The sequence below is a fragment of the Phacochoerus africanus genome, chromosome 9 (assembly GCF_016906955.1).
Source record: "Phacochoerus africanus isolate WHEZ1 chromosome 9, ROS_Pafr_v1, whole genome shotgun sequence".
Lineage (NCBI taxonomy): Eukaryota > Metazoa > Chordata > Mammalia > Artiodactyla > Suidae > Phacochoerus > Phacochoerus africanus.
This window is the reverse complement of record NC_062552.1, coordinates 125,685,665-125,705,953: the sequence shown is the minus strand read 5'-3', so window position 1 is coordinate 125,705,953 and position 20,289 is coordinate 125,685,665. Positions and strand designations below refer to the sequence as shown.

At 55.3% G+C, this 20,289-nt stretch overlaps 1 protein-coding gene across 4 annotated transcripts in view; it reads right to left on the bottom strand.

Moving 5' to 3' along the window:
- Nucleotides 1–20,289, bottom strand: part of TECPR2 (tectonin beta-propeller repeat containing 2) — a 102,831-nt gene that overhangs the window by 30,590 nt on the left and 51,952 nt on the right. For 3 of the 4 annotated variants that reach the window (XM_047795861.1, XM_047795862.1, XM_047795864.1), the window contains 9 exons: nt 18,576–18,708; nt 15,694–16,008; nt 13,419–14,374; nt 11,848–12,031; nt 9,833–10,006; nt 7,143–7,323; nt 5,551–5,692; nt 2,086–2,326; nt 1,079–1,168 (listed from right to left, as the gene is read on the bottom strand). In XM_047795861.1, the coding sequence (XP_047651817.1) occupies nt 1,079–1,168; nt 2,086–2,326; nt 5,551–5,692; nt 7,143–7,323; nt 9,833–10,006; nt 11,848–12,031; nt 13,419–14,374; nt 15,694–16,008; nt 18,576–18,708 (2,416 nt within the window). The remainder of the gene's footprint in view (nt 1–1,078; nt 1,169–2,085; nt 2,327–5,550; nt 5,693–7,142; nt 7,324–9,832; nt 10,007–11,847; nt 12,032–13,418; nt 14,375–15,693; nt 16,009–18,575; nt 18,709–20,289) is intronic. The other variant, XM_047795863.1, reaches the window with a different exon arrangement.

Sequence of the window (20,289 nt, the reverse complement as noted above, 5' to 3'; positions counted from 1 at the left end):
AGGCACTGCAGTGACAACGCCGGGTCCTTAACCTGCTGCACCACAGCAGGAACTCCCTGAGTCCTTTAGGTTTAAGTCAGTTTAAAATGTAAACCACCCTTGGGGAAGTTAAAACCTCAGTCCAATGTATTATCTAAAGTATTATCTAAAACTTGGGGCCTGAAATGGTTTGGAATTCAAGATATTTTGAATTTTGAAAACCTAAGGTAATGGGCTTGTCATATATTTAAAAAACAGCCCCGACGCCGGGCTGCACCCCCCACCCTCTTGAAGTGCGATGACATTCCTGCAGCAGAGCGTGTCCCTGTCACAATCAGCAGGATGAACAAAGACTGGGGGAGCCTAGCGTCACTTCAGGTCAGGTTTTGCTGCCAAATGAATTTACGCCCCACTCAGGAAATACGCTGTGGTTTTCAGAGCTTACTCTTCAGAACTGCAGGCAGAACGGCCTGATAAGGCGGCCTCTCACTGCACTGAGCTAGCCAGTCCTAGAGGGCTCGGGACTCGAACCCACCGACTCTTCCTCTAAACCAGCCTCAGGGTGCCTTCTCATGGGACCCTCAGTGCAATCCCAGGAGGAGGCTTCTGCTCCCGGCCCACGGGCAGTTGCATCGCTTCTCCTGGCTCCAAACCCCAGGCTGCGGGAGCAGCTGTGAGCCCTGAGTGGAGTGGGAGGTCGGTTGAGGCTGTGAACCAGACAGAAGGGCCTGTGAGGAGCTGACAGAAACCACAGCAGAAGGGGGGGCACCAGGCAAGCCTGGTGCCCACTAGGCCCGTGCTGTGGCCCCCGCGACATGGAAGTCCCCAGCTGCTGACACAGCGGCCACCCTAGGCCCCCCTGCTTCAGAAGGACGCCTCGCCCTTAGACCCACTCGGCTCACACTAGACCCCCTCTCCTGGGCAGGCCTGGCCAGCTTCGGGGGCCCTCGCTCAGCCAATGAGGGCTGCCGGCCTGTGACACCGCCATGCCAGCCTCTGGCGGCCAATGCCACGCCCGCCCCAACCAGGCCACAGTCAGACCCTGGTTTGAGCTGTTCGAATGGCAACCCATGCACAGGGATGATGGTTCCTAACCGACCTTCCTTGGTGGGAGCGGTGGAAGCCAGCACAAAGGCCCATTTTGTTGCAGAGGCCGTCCCACGGGGAACAACGTTATTCCAGTAAGTGCCTACAAAGAAGAGTGGGGAGATGGTGTAAAAGAAAGAGAATCCACGCTGGAGCTTGAGCTCTAGACGCCAACTGGTCCTCGGGACCCGCTTACGGCTAGTTCCAGAGTGTCCTCAACGCTGGGAGGAGACCCCAGCCAGCCGGCAGGAATCAGCCCCTTGCTGCTCTGAACCACAAGAGGCCGAGCCACCGTCGCCCAGGCCTGGGGGAGGAGGGCTGGAGAAAGCCCACCCGCACAGACGAGGTCAAGGTGGACTCCACGCACACGCACAGATCTGGCCAGAGCCCGGGTTCCCAACTGTGCCGTGACTGTCCCTCTAAGAAATGGACTGTGGTCTTACTAGACTCCAGACGTGCTAGGTCTGGGAGGATGTTTTCATTTAAATGGAAATTATTAACATAAAAATGAATTCCATGCATTCTTCTCCTATTAGGTTCCTAGTGGAAATAGATCACACACTATCCAGACACTGGTATTCAGATTTTAAAAAGGAGCAACACAAAGCATAAACAATGCCTCCATTATCTTTTTTTTTTTTTTTTTAGGGCCGCACCTGTGGCATATGGAGGTTCCCAGGCTAGGGGTTGAATGGGAGCTGCAGCTGCCGGCCTGCGCCACAGCCACAGCCACAGCTACATCAGATCCGAGCCACATCTGCTACCTACACCACAGCTCACGGCAACGCTGGATCCTTAACCCACTGAGTGAGGCCAGTGACTAAACCCGCGTCCTCAGGGATCCCGGCTGGGCTTGTTGCCGCTGAGCCGTGATGAGAACTCCCAGAATGCCTCCGGTATGAAAATACTATTGGCACTAAACTATCTTTTCAGGTTGAGATCCTAAAGCTTTTCCTTAAGGGCTGGCTTTAAAGTGAAGCTGCCTTAGAGCCGATGGGGGAATGAAAGTAGTTCACCTACCGACGAGACTTCCCTTAGCCACATGGAATTCGTTCTTGCCAGAGGAGATCCAGACGCCACTGCTGTTGACCCCGAGCAGGCTCGGCTGGCACTGAAGCTGCTGAGACCAAAACGCCGTGCGCAGTTTATCCGCCACCTTTTCGACAGGTACCTGGGCCGCTGTGGCCACCGAGTGTGTGGCGTGGATTATGGTCTGGAACAAGCTGCACTGGTCGAATACCACGTAGTCTGTGATGCTCACCTGGAGGGGGGGCCAGGCAGACGCCCTGCTCTCAGTGCAGTTACAGCGCCTTCCGCGTGCCCACTGCCCGAGACAGGAGGCCCTGGCCCCGCCCACCACACACCCGAACACTCGTGTGCGCGTGCTCGTGCGTGTGAGCATGCGGTGCAGCGGGCCGCCCACGTGCAGAGGGGCAGGCACAGGGGGCCGGCAGACGCTCACCTCTCACTTTGCACACTTTAACACTGCTCGGGTCTGCTACGACGAGCGTGTAATATCTCTGTGATTAGTATCACCCCACGCACCCTGTAAGGCTTCCATTCGAATCAGTAAGAGAGGGTTTTTTTTGGCCATGCCCACACCACAGCTGTAACCAGAGCCACAGCAGTGACAACTCCGATCCTTAACCTGCTGAGCCACAAGGGAACCCCAGGTTATTTTGCCCCCCTCCTTTTTTTTTGCTTTTTAGGGCCCACCCTTGGCACATGGAGATGCCCAGGCTAGGGGTCAAGTCGGGAGCTACAGCGGCTGGCCTACGCCACAGCCATAGCAATGCGGGACCCAAGCCACAGCTCATGGTAACGCTGGATCCTTAACCCACTGAGCAAGGCCAGGGATCAAATCCGCAACCTCATGGTTCCTAGTCGGATTTGCTTCCGCTGCGCCATGACAGAATTCCTATTTTGCTTTTAAATTCCGGTATTTCCAATGGGCAAGTGTGTACAATATTCAGATTCACAATGTGGGTTGGAAAAAAAGTATGTAAGTAGGGTAATGAAGCAATTGACTTAAACTGGGACTGTTCATAACTGTGCCAGCACAGCAGCACAGACTGGCCTAGGCGTGCGTCAGGCTCAGCTTCGAGAAACGCTTTCCTGAAAGGCACTTCTCCAGGGCGCTGCCCTCCAGGCAAACCTCTCCCTTGCTGGGCAGCTCTGGTTGAGGCAAGGTCTAAGACAGGTCAAAATCCAACTCGGCCCTCCTCCAAGGACGGCCTCGTGCCGGCCACACTCCCAGGCCGGGCACAGGGAAGGCTGAGGGAACGTGACCTCGTTTATGATTGGGCGCTTGAGGTATGAAAAACAAAAGGAAACTATTGCAAAAATCAGCACGTCATTACATGTACGAATACTGCCCTTTCTTATCTGTGAAAGGGCCCGACAGACCAGGAGCAAATGGCATTTCCACGTCGGGACCCTGAGGCCCTGCTGCGGGCGGCCCAGCACACCGCCGACCCGGCTGGCAAGGAGCCCGTGGCCCACGGCCGTGCTGCCGGGTGACAGCTCGGAGGCTCTGCCCTCCCACAAGAAGCCTGTGACAGACAGTCCTGGCACTCAAGAGCTGCAGATAAGCAGGATGCGAATTTAAAAAAGAGGTTTAACAGCCAAACATAACACTGGCTCTAGCACTGCAGAGAAACCAATCTCATCGTAATTAAAATAACTCTGCTTCCAAACACCTCAGCCATGATTCTGTCAAATTAAATTTCTCTGAAGGTAATGTTCTGAATATTTAGATAAAATGATATTTAGGAGCTCCCATTGTGGCTCGGCAGGTTGAGAAACTAATACCCATGAGGATGTGGGTTCAATCCCTGGCCTCACTCAGTGAAGCATCTGTATAAATTTCCTTTTTCTTTTTTGGAAGTTCCCAGGCTAGGGGTCAAATCAGAGCTGCGGCTGCAGGCCTACGCCACAGCCACAGCAAGGGGGGATCTGAGCCACGTCTGCGACCTACAGCTCATGGCAACGCCAGATCATTAACCCACTGACTGAGGTCAGGAATCAAACCTGTGTCCTCATGGATACCAGTTGGGTTTGCAACCCGCTGAGCCACAATGGGAACTCCTTTATAACTTTTCAAATAGTATATGGCATATGGAATTATATATACACATAAATATATATGAATATATATAAAAATATATGAATATATTTATGTAATACTTATCAAAGAGTATATATATATATAACATATTTATCAAAGAGTAAGTTCACTGGTGGCTCAGTGGGTAAAGGATCTGGCATTGTCACCGCTGTGGGCTCTGGTTTAATCTCTGGCCTAGGAACTTATGCATGCCACAGTTGTGGCCAAAAGAAAAAAAAAGGAAAAAAAAAAGGCCAGAAAAACTGGAGTTAAGAATCCAACTGCCACAGCCCAGGCTGCTACACAGGTGTAGGTTTGATCCCGGGCCCAGCACAGTGGGTTAAAAGATCTGGTGTTGCCACAGCTGTGGCATAGGCTGGATTCAATCCCTGGCCTGGGAACTTCCAAATGCCGTGGGTGCGGCTATAAAGTTAAGAAATAAAAATAAAAAGAAGAGCAAACACAACTTACTTGGAGTTCCCGTCGTGGCTCAGTGGTTAGTGGACCCGACTAGCATCGTGAGGACGCAGATTCGATCCCTGGCCTCGCTCAGTGGGTTAAGAATCCAGTGTTGCCACGAGCTGTGCTGTAGGTCGCACACATGGCTCAGATCTGGCGTGGCTGGGGCTGTGGTGCAGGCTGGCAGCTGCAGCTCCGATTCGACCCCTAGCTTGGGAACTTCCATATGCTGTGGGTGTGGCCCCAAAAAACCGAAACAAAAAAAATCCCTAAAAACAAAAAAATACAACTTACTTTTCCATATCCTCACCCGGAAGAGCTGCCTTGCACAAGGCAGCCCATGGTGACACAGTCCTGCTGCCACCCTGGGGCTGTGGGCGCTCTCCACGCCGGCTGGTGGCAGGGGAGGGACTTGATTATACCTCACTAGTTCTCCAAGTGTTTACTTCCCTGGAAGTGTGTGGGAAAACTCCCCTTTCTCTGTTGGAACACCATTTACTGAGGCCTTTTGAACACGCAGGGAGAGGGAATTTTAATTGTGGGTTGGGTGTGTCACACCCATTGTCTAATCTGTTGGTTCCCTGGAATTAAACACGTCATTACCTATATCTTGAATGGATGTCGCTGGGTTTATTCAGCATATACATGATAAATCTCTAAATAACATCAATTAAAAACAAGTCCATACACAAAGCCTGTACATCTGAGCAAAAAGAGCTCTGCGAGTTACTCCCTGTGATGAAAGCCCTGGATGTGTCTCCTGTGCCCGAACACAGCAAAATCTGGCTCATCGAACCGTACGGGCCAATCCTGCTCATTTGCTCCAACCTCGAGTCTCTTTAAGGGAAGGAGGGGCCGTAAAAGGGCGAGCAGGGCCCGCTGGAGCCACCCCGGCGCGTGGTCTGGGGCCGAGCACCTACCTGCCACCAGTGGTCGTCGTCTCCTTGGGGCTTCTTGGACACGATGCCAGTTCTGAACCACAGGTTGCCCCGGATGTCCAGGGCCCACAGCGTCTGCTGGCCCCCGAGCGTAATGCAGACGGGCTCCAAGGCTTGCCTTTCACTGCAAGCAGAGAGAGCAGGGAGTCAGGCCCTCGCTCGAGGCGCCCGGTGTGTGCAGGCTGGCCGGCCACAGGCTCCAAGGAAGGACGCTGGAGTCCTGAGCTGAGGGACTGTGCCACACAGAGCTTTCAGAGGTGCGGCAGCACCCGAGAGACACGCGGAGGCCGGACGGTAGGTAGGGAAGCTCCTCGGAGAAGAGAACCTGGGACAAGGCGAGGAGCCATGCAGAGAAGGCGGCCCGAGCGGCCACCGCGCCACGCCTGCCTCCACCAGCTACGTGCGCGGAAGCCCCAGTGTGCCAGGCCCTGCTGGCTGGGCAGGAAGGCCTTCCCCCCTCCCCGCCTGGCAACGCCCCAGCAGCTTCTAGGTATCGCTTCGGGTCTGCTGGGCACAGTGCCTTCCTGACCCCCGCAGGGGGAGACGAGGGCCCTGAGGGCTGCGTGTCCCTCTCCGGCTTAGGACCACGTGTGCTGACGGGCAGCGGTCTGCGCACACGGCTCCCCCAGACGGGAGCCTTGCGAGGGCAGGGCTAGGGCTTGGCCACGTTCACACAGCCAGCCCAGCACGGTCCTGGCTCACAACAGCTACTCGCTCAAGTTGACTGGGTTGCTCAATGCAAACCAAGAATATCCTAATCTAATTTCTCCAAGGACTACTGATAATTTGATACTAGCAAAATGATTTGACAGTAATTTTGTAATTAAAATTTTAACTGGTAGAGGGAGCTCCGCTGTGGTGGGCTCATGATCCAGAGGCACACACAGGTTTGATCCTTGGTCCCTGGGCTGGCACAGTGGCTTAATGTGGGATCTCAGTTCCCAGAACGGGGACTGAACCCAGGCTGCAGTGGTGAAAGTGCTGAATCCTAACCACGAGACCACCAGGGAACTCCCTATTTGGTTACTTTCTACCAGTCAGGAATTTTTCTTTTTTTCTTTTCCTTTTTTGGCCACACCTGTGGCATAAAAAAGTTCCCTCGCCAGGGACTGAATCTGAGCTGGAGTGGCTTAAGGATCCAGTTAAAAAAAAGAAAAGAAAAAGAAAGTAATCAAACTGCAATTCAGAGATTAATTCCAACTGACCAGGTGGATAATAAAGAAAAATATTTGGCCCTAAGTCATCTGAGACTCTAAACAAACTCTGTGACCCTGGGCAGCTCTGCACAAAGCCCATCGGGAGAGACGCGAGGCCGTGTGGTGCCCGAGGTCACACACGAGGGCAGCAGCATTTTGACAGCGGAGCTCTGACCCCACACCCCGTCTGCCAGGCAGAGGGGAACACGGAGCGTCTCCAAGGTCGGGCCGCCGAAATGGGCTCTGCCGGCCCCAGAGAGCACCGTGACCTCGAAGCCATCCGGGCACCAGCTCTGCCCAGCGACAGGCTCCCCTGGGTCCCCTGTGGGGAGTCAAGCTGACAGAGGACAGGCGCTGGGGCAAAGAGGACGCCGATACCTGATAATGTCACATTTCCACTGCTCCCCCTCGGGGCAGAAGCTGCTCACGCCCTCCCGGTACAGGAGCGCTCTCTGCTCCGTCAGCGCCCACACCACGCTGTTTCGGGCTGTGACCTGGGACAGTGGGTACGGACAGTCGATCTTTACGGCCCTGGCGCAGGGGCGATCCACGCTGAGACCTGCCGGGAGAAGCACACGAGGCCCCCGAAGACGCGCCATCAGGATTTGGAGGCTCACTTTCAGTCTGCTCTTCACTTGTTTTTCTTTTTTGCTACCTTCTTTCACAGTAAGTGCTCTCTCTTTTCAAGGTCCAGTCAACAAAACATGGTTAAACTGTGCTTAAATATCACATCTGTCTGAAGTGTTTTTAGATGGTCTTTGAAAACTGGAGGGATAACAATTCAGAATCCTCTGGTGTTTCAAAGTAGCTAAAAACTCCTGTCCCTAGTGGATCATCAGGTTAAGGATCCAGTGTTGTCACTGCTACGGCTCTGGTTATAACTGTGGTGTGGATGTTTTTGGTTTGTTTTTTGGCTTTTTAGGGCTGTATCCGTGGCATAGGGAGGTTCCCGGGCTAGGGGTCGAATCGGAGCTACAGCGGCTAGCCTACACCACAGCCACAGCAATGCAGGATCTGAGCCGTGTCTGTGACCTACACCACAGCTCACAGCAACGCCAGATCCTTAACCCACTGAGCAAGGCCAGGGATTGAACCTGCAACCTCATAGTTACTAGTCAGATTCGTTTTCGCTGTGCCACGATAGGGAACTCCTGTGGTGTGGGTTTGATTCCTGGCCCAGGAACTTTATACTGTGGGTGCAGCCAAAAAAAAAAAAAAGATTCTCAAAGAACATGAAAGCCCAGTGCAGGAGAGCAGCCGGACCCCAAGGCAGCAGGGCCCAGGCCAAGAGCAGCTGCTGCTCAGGGATGCCCTTCTGCGCTAGCAGTCACAGCCCTTGGAGCCTCAGCTGCCACTGGACCCAGAGGGACCAAGGCCTTCAGCTGTGCCCTGGAGAGCACCTCCCACAAAGTGGCTCCCCTCTCCCTGCTTTCAACCTGGTCTGTGAGGCCTCCTGGTAAAATGAAAAGGCACATTTCCTGGATGCACGGTGAGGGCCAGAGCTCAGGGTCCCCAACTCCCAGCCAGGTCTCCTTCCCCCACCTCTTTGAAACCTCTGTCTAAGGAGCTTAGAGGCCACTCCTGAGGGAGCTGGCACAACAGCCGTAGTTACCTGAAGCTCTGCACGGGCAGTCAGCCTGGGACCCAGGTGCCGTGACCGGTCACAGGAGCACCCAGGGCCTCACTGCCTTCGGCTCTATTTCCGGAACACAACCCGGCAGGAGTCACCTACTGGATTTCTTATATCCCAAACCCCAGGCCAGCTCGGAGACACTAGCCCAGAAGGAGTGGGGGTTTGGGCTTGTCTGAACCACTGCCCCGTGATTCCTAAGGTGCCCTCACCCCCAGGCCAGCAGCACCCTGTTTACGCAGCAGGAACAAACTCAGATATCCCTGGGAGCTGAACACGCACGTCTTTCTAGCTATTTCTCACTTTCTTTTCTTTTCTTTTCTTTTTTCTTTTTTGTCTTTTTGCCATATGGAAGTTCCCGGGCTAGGGGTCGAATTGGAGCTGTAGCCGCTGGCCTACACCACAGCCACAACAACGCCGGATCCTTAACCCACTGAGCGAGGCCAGGGATTGAACCTGCAACCTCATGGTTCCTAGTTGGATTCGTTAGCCACTGAGCCACGATGGGAACTCCCTATTTCTCACTTTCAAAGGAGACACGGGAACCAGGCCGGAGAGACCAGGGTGGGCAGGCAGCCCAGAAGCTGGCAGGGCTGCCCCCGGACTCAGGCAGAGCTTCGAGAATGCACGGCTCTCCCAGATCTGAGAGCGAGCCAGATGCGCACGGGCTTCCAATCGCAGAGGCCTGGCCTGGCAGACGGCTCATAACAGAGATGAAAACTTTCCCTCGGCACCAGCAAGGCTAAACGGTTACAAGATTGACCTTTACATAAAGCCAATATGGCCTCTTAACCGAGAAAGAACTCCTGCCCCATAATCCCTTCCAGATACTGACAGACCCCACTGCTTTTGGAAACCCGTATCCCATTTTGCAGGCAGTAGGAAAACACTGACTCTCATTACAGTTTATTTTTAATAAACAAGTCCCACTGTCTCTCTTCTAGCAGCTAAAGGTCCCCTCAGGGCAGTTGCCTAGGACAGGATCAGCTGCTATTTAGAGCACACTCTATCTTGCTGTTTTTTCCTGACCCACGTGAACACAGCATATAGAAGCAGGGCTCTGACCTGGCGGGAAAAAAACCGCCGTAAGTTAGAGGGAAAAATGATTCTAACGTCATTTCTCTGTTATTCTTTCTTCTTAATATTTGATACCGCAGGATAAGGGCTATGCAATGGTTAGCCTTAAGGAGAATAAGATTGTTTCTGAACCTCGCTAAATAATTCTATTAATTCCAGCCCTAAATTTGCCCTGGGTTGAATCTGAGTCAGTGGTCGAGAACTGCTAATACATTCCAATGGCAATACTCTCTTTCCAGAAGCGTTTGAATTTGAATCGATTTCTAGCCTCCTAGTCACCGTCTCTAAGCACGTCCCCAGCAAGGGCGGGGCTGGAAGAAGCCGTCCCCCCGGCCGGCTCTGGAGGGCCGCCTCCAGTCACCTGTCTGCAGGTACAGGTCTCCGTTTGTCCTGATGATCCAGGCTGTGTCGTCGCTCAGGGCCACGAACACCGCCTGGGGCAGAGCTTCGTACCAGTGGCGCTTCCCCTTGATGGTCACTTTTCCACAAGCAAAGGCGCGGTTGGATTTCTGCTCAATCTTCCAGAGAAGGGCTCCTGTGGAAACAAGAATTCTATTCACTGTCCGATACCTACTGAGAATTATTTCCCCTCGGTCCTGGGTGCTGTGGGGAGAGAGCTCTAAAACACGCGTGTCCCGCCACCGCTTCTACCCCAACTGGGCAAAGAGCCTGAACCCTCGCCCCGATCCCCTCCCCGCCCCAGTGGTGTGGCTTGGCGCCCTGCCGCTTAACATCTGCGAGCCTCACTTCCTCACGTGTGGGCAGCGGACAGGCTGTCGGAAGGACCGGAGTGAGAAGGGATTAAGGACCCAGCACACAGAGCTGGCACCTCAGAGGCACGCCCTGCCTGGAAGGGCCACAGTGCCCACTGCCAGGGCGGCCGAGACGAGGCCCGAGTTGACACAATCAGTGTCCCGAGAAGGGCTGGACCCGCCAAATGCAGAGGACGCGGGAAAGGGGAGCGCGTGAGCCGGGCTGTCCTTTGTTCACTTAGCAAGGGCTTCTGTGAAACAGATGGGGACAGGGCAGGCGGGCAGACGGGAGGCTCTCTAAGTCCACGGAGGCAAAGGGTAACCAGCGTGGCCGAGAGCACAGGGGCTGGACGGGAAGGTCTGGACGACATGGGAGCGGAGGTGAGTGCGGGCAGGCAGGCAGCTGGCCAGGCCCGCAGCCCCGGGCCCCCACCTCCGACGGGGCCTGCAGGGCGGCTCAGCCAGCGCACGAACCTGGCAGAGACACAGATCCTACTAGAGCAACACGGGACTCAGCGGCCTGGAAACCCAAAGTCGTCAATACGATCAGGAAAGACCCAAAGTTAGGAAGCGGCTGGGAGGTGAAAGGAATTAAAAGGCACAATCTCGCCCAGCCAGCTAACAGGACAGCCGTCCCCCTGGCCTCTGAGGAAACATCCAAGCAGCCAAAGAGGACAGAGCAACCTCAAGCAAACCAGCAACTTAAGCAGGGACAGAGGCCAGGCGAGGTGGGGACTCCATCTCAAGGCCCAGAAGACGAGCGGAGGCCACGGGATCTCTTCTGTCTGACTTCCCACCCGACGTCCCGACGGACCCGCCACGCGAGCCAAATGCACACACACGTCGGTCCTCCTCCCACCCTGCCAAACAGGCAGAGCGGCCGGCGCTGCGGCAGACAAGCAAGTGGCCCTGTGCAGACCCGGGGGGGCGGGGGGGGCGGACCAGGAACGTCTGCTCCGACCCGCGCACGGGGCCCAAGCGGCTCCGAGAACGGATGCGTTGTCGGTCGTTCACCCAGAGCATACGCAGAACTCACTAACAAACGATTTTTAAAAAGGAAACCAAATAATCTGAATATATCCAGGGCCCATCTTCACTGGTTCAGTTGTTATAAAGCAATACTTTTCGTCTTTTTTTTGCTTTTTAGGGTCCCTCCCCACCCCCGCCACGGCATATGGCAGTTCCCACACTAGGGGTCGAATTGGAGCCACAGCTGCCGGCCTACACCACAGCCACAGCCACGCCAGATCCGAGCCACATCTGCAACCTACATCACAGCTCACAGCAGCGCCGGATCCCCGACCCCCTGAGCGAGGCCAGGGATTGAACCTGCGTCCTCATGGATGCTAGTCAGATTCATTTCTGCTGAGCCACGACAGGAACTCCCATTGTATAACTTTAAAAAATGTTTTCATGTGTTACCACTGCAATGAATACAAAGGGAAAAACGAAGCTGCATCTACACTATTTTCGTCAAATGACACCATCTGCGTCCTTTGGAGAAAGCCCTCAGGTGTGCAGGAACTTTCAGCAAGTCTGCGGGATGGCCTGGTCCCTGGCCCTGGGTCTCTGGGAGGGAGGGAGCGGGAGCGGGGGGAGCAGAGGTGGGGGGGGGGGCACGAACCTGAGGGGGAGACTGCCACCTGCTGGACGGCATCTTCGAACCTCTGCCAGCGCAGCCCGGCCCCCGGCAGCGCGCTGCAGAACAGGCCGCCTTTGTAGTCCAGACACCAGACGTACTTCTCGGAGACCGCCAAGCTGAGAATGCCGTGGCCGGGACCGGAGTAGCCCATCCAGCTTTCTGCAAACTAACAAGGACAGAGCCTGCTGAGTTCTGCTGCCAAAACGAAGAGCCTGCCGTCACTGGTACCACTGAGCTGGCGGGATCTGCGTGTGTGTGTGTGGAAGTCTCTCTGAGAAGCTATGCAGATCTGCTCTGCTCTCTCTGGACCACGGTCCCCTAGAAGCATTCTGAAGCAGGAGCCGCCGGGCCCGTGACGACCCCGCGACACGAGGCGAACACTCGGTCACGGACAGCATCGCCTCCCCTGCTCACGCTTACAATCCACGCCTGTAACTACCCAGCAGAAGAGGCTACGATACACGGTTAGCTTTGAAATAAAATGTATCTAATAATAGCTATGTGCTAAGGAAAATAGGCATTAAACAAATTTTTTTTGGGGGGGGGTCTTTTTGCCCCCTCCAGGGTCGATCCCATGGCATATGGAGGTTCCCAGGCTAGGGGTCCAATTGGAGCTGCAGCCACCGGCCTACACCACAGCCACAGCCACGCCAGATCCAAGCTGCGTCTGCGACCCACACCACAGCTCACGGCAACGTCGGATCCTTCACCCACTGAACAAGGCCAGGGACCGAACCTGCATCCTTGTGGCTACTAGTCAGGTTCGTTACTGCTGAGACACAACGTGGACTCCCAAGCACTTTGTTTTTGTTTTCGCTCTTTTGTCTTTTCTAGGGCCGCACCCACAGCATATGGAGGTTCCTAGGCTAGGGGTCTAACTGGAGCTGTAGCCATTAGCCTACACCACAGCCACAGCAACACCAGATCCAAGCCGCGTCTGTGACTTACACCATAGCTTATGGCAACGCCGGATCCTTAACCCACTGAGCGAGGCCAGGGATTGAACCCGAAACTTCATGGTTCCTAGTCAGTTTCATTTACTGCTGAGCCACAATGGGAACTCCCTAAGCACTTTCAAAAACCACTTTTTAACATAAAATGACCAAGAATGGTTAATAATTGTCTCAAGTGCACAGGCTAGGAAGACCCACGGAAACTGTCCCCCTGAAACCAGGTCTCTGCACGACCTGCAGGGAGGCTTGGAGGCATGGAAACGGGGGTGTCAGCGCGCTGGTCCCTCCACGTGCGCGTCTGAGGAGGAGGGTGGGAGAGCCTGCTCCTCCACGTGGAAGGGCCTCTGCCCCCTGGTTTTCCGGAGGGGCCCTCAGGCAGCCCAGGCCCGCCAGGCAGACTGGACGGTGAGGTGCCCGTGCTGGTGAGGTGGGTCAGCGTGCTGGGAAGACGGTCAGCAGGGGACCGAGCCCGTCACAGTCCCAGAAGGCGCCCCAAGCCAGGTTACAGGTTTACAAGCTTTGAGGTAAGAATATTTTTTTCCATAAGAAGAAAAACAGCGAGTTTGCCAACGATTTTCCTGAAGAAAGGAGCCCACAAACCTGATCTGACTTGAGCAGCCCGGGATCCTCTGGACCGGGCCGGCTCAGGTCCTGCAGGGAGCGGCCAGCGCCCAGCTCCGCCACGCTTGTCTCCGAGGACGAGGAGGGCAGCCCCTGGGCATAGATGTCCTCCTCGTCGCTGGACGTCACCACCTGGTCCCGTGCAGGCTGCTCGTGGGTGCTGGCCCCCCAGGCAGAGGCCCGGGGGCTCGGTCCTGTCCCCGCGGTCTCCGAGTCACCTTCGGAAGCGGCCCCTGTCTTCTGGCCTGTGTCGCTGTCAGTGACGGCGTGCCAGGGACTGGAGCCGAGGTGGCCGGAGGCCCCCGCGTGTGCTAGGAAGCCCTGCTCTTCCCTGCCTCCGTCAGCCCTGGTCCCCGGAAGCCACCGCTCAGCCCTGGGGGCCCAGCTGGGGCTGGAAGGCACGGGGGGTGAGTCCAGGAGGGGGGCTTCAGAAAAAGGGCCCTGGGGGCCCTCAGGCTCCATGCCCCCCACCTCGCAGACCTCAGCAGAGTGGCCCTGCTCTGGGCAGGGTGAGAGTGGGTGGCCCAGCCCACGGTCGGCAGGACGGGGCTCCTCTTCGAGTTCTGGGACGCCGCCCTCGACCCCCTCGGCCCCCCTCGGCCACCGAGCTGAAGGCTCCGTCTCCCCTGCGAGGTCACGTGTGGGGGTCTCAGGTCTGCTGCCACTGTCTTCACTTGCCGAATCAGGGGCAGGGGCAGGCGCCTCCAGGACACTGAACGCTTCAGGGTCGTTATATTCAGACAGGACACCGTTCACCTCGCCACTCAGGGTGCTCTCCTGGTCTGGAGACCCCGTGCTGGACCGATCCACGATGCTGCCCAGACTCGAGGCCGTAGACAGCAGGTCTGCGCTCAAGGACTGGGGGCTGTCGCCAGCACACTCGCAGCAGGGGGTCGACTCAAGGGAACTGGGGCAGGCACTCCCGCCTCCGCCTTCTAATTAAAAACGAGAACATTTAAAATCAGGAAGAGGCAAGATTTGGCTTAAGAGAAAACTATTTTAAATGAAGGATACTTCATTGCGAAGACCGGAGACCGGATCTCTTAGGTACAAATCATCCCAAGGCAGGGGTGCTTTAAACAGAGGCAAACGCTCGAGCTGACGGGCCCTGGGGCCTCCTTCAAGAAAGCCTTAACTCAGAAAACGAAGGAACAAATGGATCACAGGCCAATCTTTTAAAGCGATTCAAATGCTAAGGGACCTGATAACATTTTCCTTCAATACCGCAGTGACCTTTAGCTAGAGAGGCTTAACAGGCACCAAGGAGTAAAAAGTTAAAAAAATTCATCAATGTTAACTCCCCAAATTGATGACATATTCAACACTAAACAGAGACTGATCCATCTAAAGATTTCCATGGGGCGGGGGGTCCCGTCATGGCTCAGAGGAAAGGCACCTGACTAGCATCCATGAGGACGCAGGTTCGACCCCTGGCCTCTCTCAGTGGCATTACCGTGAGCTGTGGTGTAGGTTGCAGACTCGGCTCGGATCCCGCGTGGCTGTTGCTGTGGCTGTGGTGTAGGCTGGCAGCTATAGCTCTGATTCGACTCCAAGCCTGAGAGCCTCCATATGCCGCAAGTGTGGCCCTAAAAAGACAAAAAAAAAAAAAAAAAAAAAAGATTTCCATGCGACTTTCAATCCAGAGTCACAGAATCTCCAGTCTAATAAATGATATACATGAGTAAACCAAATTTTTAAATATTAAAAAGTATAGGAGTTCCCATCATGGCACAGCGTAAATGAATCCAACCAGGAACCTTGAAGTTTTGGGTTTGACCCCTGGCCTCACTCAGTGGGTTAAGAATCCGGTGTTGCTGTGAGCTGTGGTGTAGGTCGCAGACGCAGCTGGGATCTGGCATTGCTGTGGCTGTGGCGTAGGCCGGCAGCTATAGCTCCGATTGGACCCCTAGCCTGGGAACCTCCATGTGCCATGGGTGTGGCCCTAAAAAGCAAAATAAATAAATAAATAAATAAAAATATTAAAAAAATATAAGCCCCAGACCTGTTGCGCAGGGTGGTATTTAAACCTTGCAGAGGTGGCAGGAGATGTGTGCACATGAGGTATAAACCACTGCACAGTGAAACCCTTTGAGGAAGACGTGCACTGGCTCTCCAACCCCCCGCGCCCACCCCCCCCACCCCCATGCCCTGCAGTGACGGGGCAGGCGCTCGCTCGCTTGGCAGGAAGCAGCCCCCCGGAGAGCAGAGCGTGGTCCTGGCCCGGTGGCGGAGGGCCCGGCACTGCTGCAGGTACCTGGCTTCTTCTTCCGCTTCTTCCTCTTCACCTTGAGAGGCTTCACGACGAGCTCCTGAGCGAAGTCTTCGGAGCTGATCACACTGAACCTCTTGGCGCCGAGCTGGCTGCCCTTGCCCAGCTCGGGCGCCTGGAGCCCGGAGCCGCTGTCGGTGGAGTTGAGCGAGCTGCTCCGGCTCCTGGGCTCGCTGGCCACAGAGCTGGCCACGGAGGAGCCTCTCAGCCTTGTCTCGGAAAGCGTGGCCCCCGGCGGCTTCTCTGCATGCTGCCCGTGGGCTGGCTCCAGGCATCCTGCCGTCTCCAGACCGTCCCGCACTGAGAAAGGAGGGCTGGGTTTTACTACCGGGTATCAGAGAGGAAGATGAAGCGCTCTTGTTAAGGTTCGCTAGCCTCAACTCAGAGAGCAGCAAAACTAAGAGTTGCACAAAGCATTCCAACAGATTTTGTTCTCCAGGAGGCTGATGCATCAAAATCAGAAGAATAATGCACCACAGCCGCCTTCTGAAAATAACTCAGTCAGGGAATATCCTAAGTATAGAGTCTTTCTCATCAACTCACAAATTATTTATAAAGGAGAGACACTGCCTATTTAAAAAGGGCTTAGTGATAGCTCATTCTTACCCTATACTTTTTTTTTTTGTCTTTTTGCTATTTCTGGGGCCGCTCCCGCGGCACATGGAGGTTCCCAGGCTAGGGGTCTAATCAGAGCTGTAGCCACCGGCCTACATCACAGCCACAGTAACGCGGGATCCGAGCCGTGTCTGCGACCTACACCACAGCTCACGGCAACGCCAGATCCTTAACCCACTGAACAAGGCCAGGGATTGAACCCGCAACCTCATGGTTCCTAGTCGGATTCGTTAACCACTGACCCACGACAGGAACTCCCCACCCTATACCTTAAATATACTTTAATACTAGTCAAAGGGCACTTGAAAAAACATATAATAAAATTTCTTGGAGGGAAAAGCAATTTTCGGCTAGCACAAACTCAAAACAGAGGCGTTCATTAAAGGAGGTGGGGTGTGAGGCAAGCAGAGGGCAGAGTAGGACAGGCAGTGGTGCGGTGGGCCTGGCACTCTGCGCCCAAGACCAAGAGCGGGCCCGTCCCCATCTCCACAGACGCATCCTCCTCTCACCACAATGCCAGGAGGCTCCAGCCCTAGAACCCTCAGCACAGGGCTGTGGCCCATTTTTATCCACTCAGCCATCCTTCAGCTCCTGACAATCGATCACGCGCCAGGCAGGTTCTAGGTGCTGAGACTCGGCCGGCCCCCAGAAGTGGGGGCGTGCGGGGCAGCGGGGGGCAGGGGCAGCCTGCAGGCTCGCGAACTCGGTGGGGATGAACGGGCAGGACTCTGCTCGGAGCAAGCCCAGGGCAGGGCGGTGACCTGCAGGGGAGCACACAAGCCAGCAGCAGATCCCCGCCTGGGGCTGCGCAGGGCGAACAGTGGCCACCATAAGCCACGCAGCTATACTTTCAAATTCATTAAAATGAAACAAAATTTAGAGTTCAGCTCCGCAGCTGCACTCTCCACACTTCAAATGCTCAGCAGCCATGCATGGACAGTGCCACTGGTGGGCAGTGCAGGCCCAGAGCAACCTCACGTCCGAAAAGACACGTCCGGGCGAGGGTCTGTGCTCCCTCTCGCGTGGTGACCCAGGTGTTAGCTGATGCTGCTCGGAGCAGAAACAGCGAGCAGCGCCTGTGGCAGAGAGACCCCAGCGAGGTGGCGGTGCCCACATCTCTGGCAGAGGGTGGGCCCTCCTGGCCAACCTGGCCGGGCAGGAGAAAGAGCCCCGGGGCAGAAACCGAACCCCAATGCTTAGCTTTCTAACCTGTAAAGCGAGGCCAGCATTCCCCAGGGAACGCACGCCGGGTCTTCCAGGGGCTGTGAAGGTAAGTCACAAGATCCATGCAACCCAAACCGATTCTTTGGCAAGGGCAGTGCTAAGTCAAGGAGCAGCAGGAAGAAGGTCCCCAGGAACTCGGGGGAGAGGAGAGACAGACTCAACTACGGCCCTAGGAAGAGCATCAGAAATGCCATCTTGAAGAATGAGGCGAGGGCGGGGGGCAGGGGGCACCACCTGCGGGGGCAGGCCACGCCTGGGAGCACCTACACCGGAGGGTCCGGACACGCCCAGCACAGCTGTGAGGCAGGGACAGGGCCACTCCAAGCCCAGGGAGGAAGGCAGCCTGGTTAGGAGAGGCGGGGCACGAGGGGTGCAGGCGCTATGACGGCGGCAGCCCCACAGCGAATCCCCTGCGGCGTCAGCACCTTCCACCCGGGGCTGCTCTGAGGTCATAAGGATCATGCATGTGACTGCTCAGCAGCGTCTCTGGAACACAGTGAGCACAATTTAGGGGTGACGAGGGGGAGGGGAGGGTGGGGGGGCAGGAGCTGTTCTACCACCAGGATCAAATAGATAAGGTTCCGTGGGCGTGTGCGGGACAGCACACAGTAGGTTCTCCACTCGTTAGAATTTGGGCTTCTATGTGAATTACCAGAAACAGTCAAAAGCACAGAGAATAACCTACACTCCAAGGAAGAACTGTGCTAAAGGTCAAGGCATGCTCCCCAGGCAGCCCCGGAACACCGGACGGAGGTCTGTCCCGTGGTGCCCAGCTCTGGCTCCTGCCCTCCCGGCCTGCCCACCTTCCAGACCTGGGGAAGCCAATCTAACAAATATGACCCCGGCTGACGTCAGCCTGAAAGCAGGTAACCTTCAAGGAAAGCACCATAAACCATCTTTTAAGAATCAAAGGAAACCCTCCATCTACTTGCTTAGATGAAGCCACATTTAACGAGCAAAAAATATTCAGTTTTATACAGTATGAACTGCAATTACACAACACAGAACATTTTACAACGAATACAAACCTATTGACGCCAGTCCTTCAGGCCTGCTTGAAATTCTTATGATGTTTCTGTCTCCCTTTAAGAAAAATATTTCATTTTCTGTGCAGGAAACAGACACGATATCACCTGACCCTTCCAAACCAGCAATTGTGGCCTGTCCAAAAAAAAAAAAAAATCACCAAACCAGGCAACAGTGACAGTTCCGCTCAGACAGCACGCAGAGACCCAAGTTAGTCAAATGGTAACTGCTCTTTGCTGTGACCACTTGGGAAGCTTCTGAGAGTGACTCAGCCCCAAATCAGGTAACGTCTGACAGAGGAGATCAGTCCATTTCCGTCTCCCCACCGAGGCCACTCTCTGCTCCGTCCTGCTTCGAGCCCCGCGGCCCCCATCCCGCTGGGTGCATCCGATGGCCAGTCCAAAGCCCAGCCCTGCTCCTCCTGACGTCATGGCCCCTGCCCATGGGAGAGGTCCAGCCTGACGCAGACGCCCCTCCTGGGAGGTGGCCCCTGACGGCTCGCCCTTCTCGGCTCAGCTAGAGCTCCCAGTGCTTTATATGCAGCCTGGGGCTGGGTCAGGCGCGGGCAGGCCCAGGTGCCCTGCCACATGTGCTCCTGCGGGGGAGGCCAGGAGGCACGGCTATGGCGGGTCTGCACAGGGCAGGGAGGGACGGAGGGGGCCCCCATGGTCACCCGACAGCAGACCGCAAGTGACATACAGGACATCCCTGAGCCCACACCGATTCAAAAGCACATCCGTGCTTCTCAGTCAACAGTGCCAATAAGAGACTAGCTCACTGTAGATAAGACAGAGTCTAAGTCCTTTGCTAAGTCTTAAATAATCCCGGTGAACAGCAGACGCTGGCAGCAGCTTGAAAGCTCCCGATCACGTTGCCATGCTCATCTGCTGGCGATCAGCCCTGCCGGCTCCACTTCCCCGCCTGTAAAAGGAAGGTAATTACCCCGACGGAGAGGGCGCTGGGAAAAGAAGAACTGGCATACGGTTACAATGCGTCTCGACGCCACCCATGAATAAGTGCACATTAAATTCAAAGAGTAGCCCAAGAAAAGAGAAAAGCTACGTTCTCCACAACTGGGAAGAACACAAAAGTGTCTTTCGAAGTGTTCCCTGAGAAACAAACTCACTGCTAAAGGGCGCCCTGGCGATGCCCTAACCCACTCACCTGCCCCCTCCCGGTGTTCTAGGACAGGAAGGCAAAGCAAGCCGATGACAGACTCCCGGTCAGAGGAGAACCAGACCAGGATCTTCCAGAAGGAAAAAGGTCAGTGTTCCGTCCACTGAGCCAGCAGTGCCAGACATGGCTGGTAAGAGCCGCTAAGCTCAGTCTGGCACAGATGAATGTGCTTTTCTGTTCACACCTACCCATTAAGAAAACCCTTTTTGTTCTGTAGTGAAGCTCTGCTTATAAAGAAAAGGGTGTTGGAGTTCCCTGGTGGCGCAGCAGGTTAAGTACCTGGTATCGTCATTACATGGCCCCAGGTCGCTGCTACGGCGGAATCATCCCTGGCCCGGCAACTTCCACAAGCCACAGGCACAGCCAAGAAGAGAGAAAAGGGTGTCGGTCAGACGCCAAGTGACCTCAAGAAGGAAGGACGTGAGCAGGACAGGAGTGGGTGGGGAGATGATTTAACAAAAGAGCAAATCTCTGCTCTAAAGGAGAAACAAACTAAACGGGTTTTTTCAGTTTGTTTGTTGGCTACACTCAGGCATAAGG